This window comes from Salvia splendens, chromosome 16, assembly GCF_004379255.2.
Source record: "Salvia splendens isolate huo1 chromosome 16, SspV2, whole genome shotgun sequence".
Taxonomy (NCBI): domain Eukaryota; kingdom Viridiplantae; phylum Streptophyta; class Magnoliopsida; order Lamiales; family Lamiaceae; genus Salvia; species Salvia splendens.
The window spans coordinates 25,870,835-25,875,600 of record NC_056047.1 but is presented as its reverse complement, the minus strand read 5'-3'; the positions used below and the strand labels follow the sequence as shown (position 1 = coordinate 25,875,600).

The window sequence follows — 4,766 nt, the reverse complement described above, 5'->3', positions numbered from 1 at the left end:
ACTATAGCACTATTAGAAAAGAAATTAATTCATTAAGCTAGCAGCAAGGTAAAATTAATCAATGGACATAACATATCTTAAATACAATAAATAAATCAAATTAAAAAGGAAAGTCAATACTATTTATGATAATTACACTAGCTTATATATTACTCCAATTGAATGTTATTAAATTTATAATAAAATCAGAAGTCTACTAGAGAAGACCCTTTCTTAGATCATTAGTCAAAACCCATTAGTAAACCATAAGTAGGGGAGTTAGAATTAGTTCTCATAGGGGGTTCGGTTTGCAAGATTATATCCCGAGATTAAATATATAGTGTGTTTGGTTCATGAGATTCAATCCCACAACTCAACTCTAAATGGATAATTATGGAATAATTAATAATTGCTAACCTCCTATGACTAAAATAATCTCACAACTCAATCCTAAATTATAGTATTTTGATATTAATTTATCTAAGAAATTGAACGCTATAGTAGAGTAGTAATGTATATCTAAAATTAAAGTGCATGATATATATATTTGATGAAAGTGAATAACTTATTCACTTATCGCCATTTATTTCCATCTACTATGCGTTATATAACATATCACCCCGACCCTCACACTCAAGCATAAGTAACTCTATATATTCCCAAAAAACCTGCCCAAAATTAACAAAATTCTCTCACAGGTCACTCAAGGGTTCCAATAGGATTTGGACTCCATACTTAGGTTTCATGGTGAGCACAACTAGGGGAGCGTGACGATAATTTGGTGAAATAGTGAAGCTGAATTTGGATATGAGCATTGCTAATATGATCTTGGCCTCCATTAGGGCGAATCCCTGCCCCACACAATTCCTTGGCCCGGCCGCAAATGGCATAAAATGGCGCCCCGCTGCATACGATTTCGACGCGAATCGGTCTGGGTTGAACTCGTTCGCATCTTTCCCCCATATTTCTTGGCTGTGATGGATTGCTAGCACCGGAATCCATATCGATAGCCCTTTCGGAATGAAAAGATCGCCGAGTTTTATGTCTTCGAACGCCATCCGAGGAAGAAGCGAAGCCGGAGGGTACAGCCGAAGAGACTCATTGATCACCATGTTTAACTGCACACCAAACAAACTTCTAATTGTCACTAAACATACTAGAAATGAGCCACTCAACTTCTTAAAATATTTTTATATAAATCAGATGAGATCATCGCCAAGTGAACGTGAGACATTTTAGAGATTTTTAACAATTTACACTATTGGAAAATTAAAGAATCCATACATGTGATCGGAAAGTGACTTAGGTATTGTGTGACCGTTGATAGATTTTACAAACGAAAATGACTCTCAATATATACTTTATATATCAAGGCACTATCAAAAGTAAGTGTTTGTCATTATTAACAGCTGGTGCAAAAATAATTAGATCAGAAGCACTGAAAAGCATTTGAGAAGTTAAAGTATATATTAGATCAAATTAAAATCTACTTTAAGAGCAAAATGTTACATCACGGGATTAATATTTTTAAAGAAACTATTGGTACTCTATGATGATGGTGGCCTAAGATAATGATACAGTGACATGCACTAGAGTTATTAAAACTACAAAAATGAAATGTTGGTTTAATATGGGGGAGAAGTTCAAATATAGAATATAAAATGTCCATTAGCAACAAAAAGTTTATATCACTAAATGAGCATTTATATTTGAAATGAAAAAAAATGAAATCATCCAGAGAGCTATCAACACTAATGAAAATTTGTCCAAACTCACAATTTAAGAAAACCAAGTTAAAAATCCAGCTCATGCTGCGCTAGCTTCGTGTAGTGCAAATGTGGTATAGGATAAAATTATAAAATTCATGACACAATATTATAATAATAGTAAGTGATTTGTGGACTTATTGTACGTGAACTCAAGTGAAATTTCATTATATCATATGTAGGCGATAAGTTAAATTTTGTGACTATAATTTAATAAAAAAACTATTCACATTATTCTCAACCTAAGTTGTATTTGATGTTGACTCAACTGTCCACGTGACATGTCATATTATAACTTGTTTAATTATTTTCTACTATTATTTTGAGATATTCATCATTACATATCAAATTTTATTTATTACTACCTTATATTTCAAAAGCTCATATTATTCCCTTCTTCATCCATGAAGAAGAGTCAACATAGCGATGGAATATGTTCGTGAAAAATGAGAATAATTACATTAAATACATATAGACTAATTTAGATGAACTGGTTATTATATAAAATTGAGATAATAGAAGTACAAAACCACTCTCTCCGTCCGCCATTAGGAGTCCCATTTCTTAGAAGCACGGATTTTAAAAAATGTTAAGAAAATTGAGTGGAAAAAAGTTAGTAAATAAGTTTTAAATAAAATATTAGTGGATTGAATTAGTAGAAGGTGAGACCCTATTACCATTTATGGTAAAAGTGAACCGGGATTCCTATTTGCGGACGTGCTAAAATGGAAAAACGAGACTCCTATTTGCAGCGGGACTCATATTCGCAGACGGAGGGAGTAATAAAATTGTGTAGTACTCCATTTTTTGACTCATTCTTACTTTATACTATTTCTTAAACTTGAGAAATTTATTTATGGAGGGGGAGAGAATATTATTCAAAAATATAAAATGACAATATGTAATTGAAATACTAGTAAATTGGATACCTGAGTTAGCTTGGAGAGGTGTTCAACACAAAGCTGGGAGCCATTGCATAGTTGGTTAAGCTGAGCTCTGATTCTGTGCTGCCACGTAGGATTGGTGGCGAGGAGCATGATAGTCCACGTGAGCAGCAGCGCTGTGGTGTCGTGGCCGGCGAAGAAGAAGGTCTTGCATTCGTCCATGATGACCTGCAGATCGGATTTGGATTTGTTGGTGTGCATCTGATTGAGCAGCATTCCGAGCAGATCGTTGCCGTGGGAGGTGCTCCGCCCGATTTCGACGCAGTCTCTGCGGCTCTGTATGATCTCCATCAACAGCCTCTCCACCTCGCTCTTCAGCGATTTTATCTCTCTGTTGTACTTGCTTGGGAAGAATCTGGCATTAATTGTTTTTAATAAATTTTTCTTCAAGAATGAGTATGATTATTACGATTACCTGCTACCAGGAAACCACAAATGGCGGGTGGATCTGGCGCAGAGATTTTGCAGAATGGTCAGGAGATGGAATATTTGTTTCCCCTTTTCGTAATTGGTGTCGAATTCTGTTCTGGAAATGATATCGGCGGTGAGTCTGGTCATGTATTCTCCGATTTCGAATTCGGTTTGGCCGTTGGCGATGGCGCTTTCCAGTGATGTCAGCATCAGCTGAGTGCAATCAATCATGTACCCTGAATAGCTCTATTGTATTGAAGTACTTAGTATTTGATCATATTGTATTGTAGTACACTTGGTATATAAATGAACCTTGAGTTTGTCGCCCATGAAAGCAGGAGCGACGATGTGGCGCTGGTGGGACCAGTCGTCGCCGTTGGCCATCAAGAGGCCGCGGCCGATGAAATGCTTGGAGCCCTGCTGCTGGAGCCATGACTTCCCGGAGAGGCTGCTGTATTTGGAGAGAAGCTCTTTGATGAGGTTTGTTTCGGTGAGGCACAGCCGTGGCTCCACTCCGTTCCAAAAGATGAAGCGTTTTCCTGGATAGAAAAAGAATGAAAGATGTACTTGGTACATAACACACCATACCATACCATACCATACCGTATGTTTTAGACCAGAGGATGTAATGGGGGAGGAGGCGGGAGACGATATCGTGGTGGAGGGAAAGGCAGTCGGTGGCGGTGGATTGGGAGAGGAGAGAAGCCATGTCTAAGATGTTGCCGAGGAGAAAGCGGGGTTTGGGGCCACGCACACCTTGTTTTTCCATTATTTTCTGAATGCGTCGAGGACTCACCCAGTAGCATATAATGCTTGAATACACTACTTTCAACACGCATAAAACACACATCCACATCCACATCCACATCCACATCCATCCCACCAATTCCATTTTCTCTCTATATCTCAACACCGCGCACATACATATATGGAGTATTTATACACCGTGCCACTGCCTTCCCTGCAGGCTTAAGAGATGGCTGCCCTGACTCTAATATTTATACTACTGTAACCACCAATCTACTCTCTTTTTATTAAATTAATATCCATATTTTAAATTAGTACTCCCTTCGTAGATGCATTTCATTTTGGCACGGAGTTTAAGAATAGTGTATTAAATAGATGGTGAATAAAGTAAGAAAGATGAAGAGAAAATAAAGTAAAAGAGAGAGATTTACTTTTGACAAAAATACAAATGACTCAATCATCTTGGAACTTTCCAAATTAGAAAAAATAACTCTATTAACATAGAATGGAGGGAGTATTCTCTTAGTCTACTATTAACTTATGTATGAGTTAACTCGGCTCAGGTTTTAAAAATACTTTTTAAATAGTACTCCCTCCGATCCCACTTGGGATCACCTGTGGTTTTTTCTACTCCGATCCATAGTAGTGGAGTCATTTTGCTACTTTTGTACGTTTCATAGTAGTGGAGTCATTCCCTTTGTTTAGTATAAGTCAACACATTTCTTCTCACTTTCTTTATTCTCTCTTACTTTATTCTCTCTTACTTTATTCTCTGTTCATCTCTCTACCTTTTTCATTTCCTACTTTATTCTTTCTTTACTTAACTCATTTAACACAATTTTTCTTAATCTTTGTGCTAGAAAGAAATGCCTCAACTATTATGGAACGGATGCAGTATTAGTTTTATAGTAAAATATTT

The 4,766-nt window shown here is 36.7% G+C and overlaps 1 protein-coding gene across 1 annotated transcript; it reads right to left on the bottom strand.

Moving 5' to 3' along the window:
- Positions 1 to 480: 480 nt before the first annotated feature.
- LOC121772748 (cytokinin hydroxylase-like) lies at positions 481 to 4,079 on the bottom strand. The gene is made up of 5 exons (XM_042169958.1): positions 3,704 to 4,079; positions 3,413 to 3,639; positions 3,105 to 3,346; positions 2,675 to 3,044; positions 481 to 1,097 (listed from the first exon to the last, which is right to left on the bottom strand). The coding sequence occupies exons 1-5, from the start codon at positions 4,020 to 4,022 to the stop codon at positions 672 to 674; spliced, it is 1,584 nt and encodes a 527-aa protein (XP_042025892.1). The 5' UTR covers positions 4,023 to 4,079; the 3' UTR covers positions 481 to 671.
- Positions 4,080 to 4,766: the final 687 nt, after the last annotated feature.

What these genes read in the sequence shown, in the direction of transcription:
- LOC121772748 (XM_042169958.1), bottom strand. Translation starts at nt 4,022, where the DNA reads ATGTGCGCGGTGTTGAGATATAGAGAGAAAATGGAATTGGTGGGATGG. An exon ending in CCTCTGGTCTAAAACATACG is followed by an intron (nt 3,640 to 3,703) that starts GTATGGTATGGT and finishes TTTTCTATCCAG; the next exon opens with GAAAACGCTTCATCTTTTGG. An exon ending in TCATGGGCGACAAACTCAAG is followed by an intron (nt 3,347 to 3,412) that starts GTTCATTTATAT and finishes TCAATACAATAG; the next exon opens with AGCTATTCAGGGTACATGAT.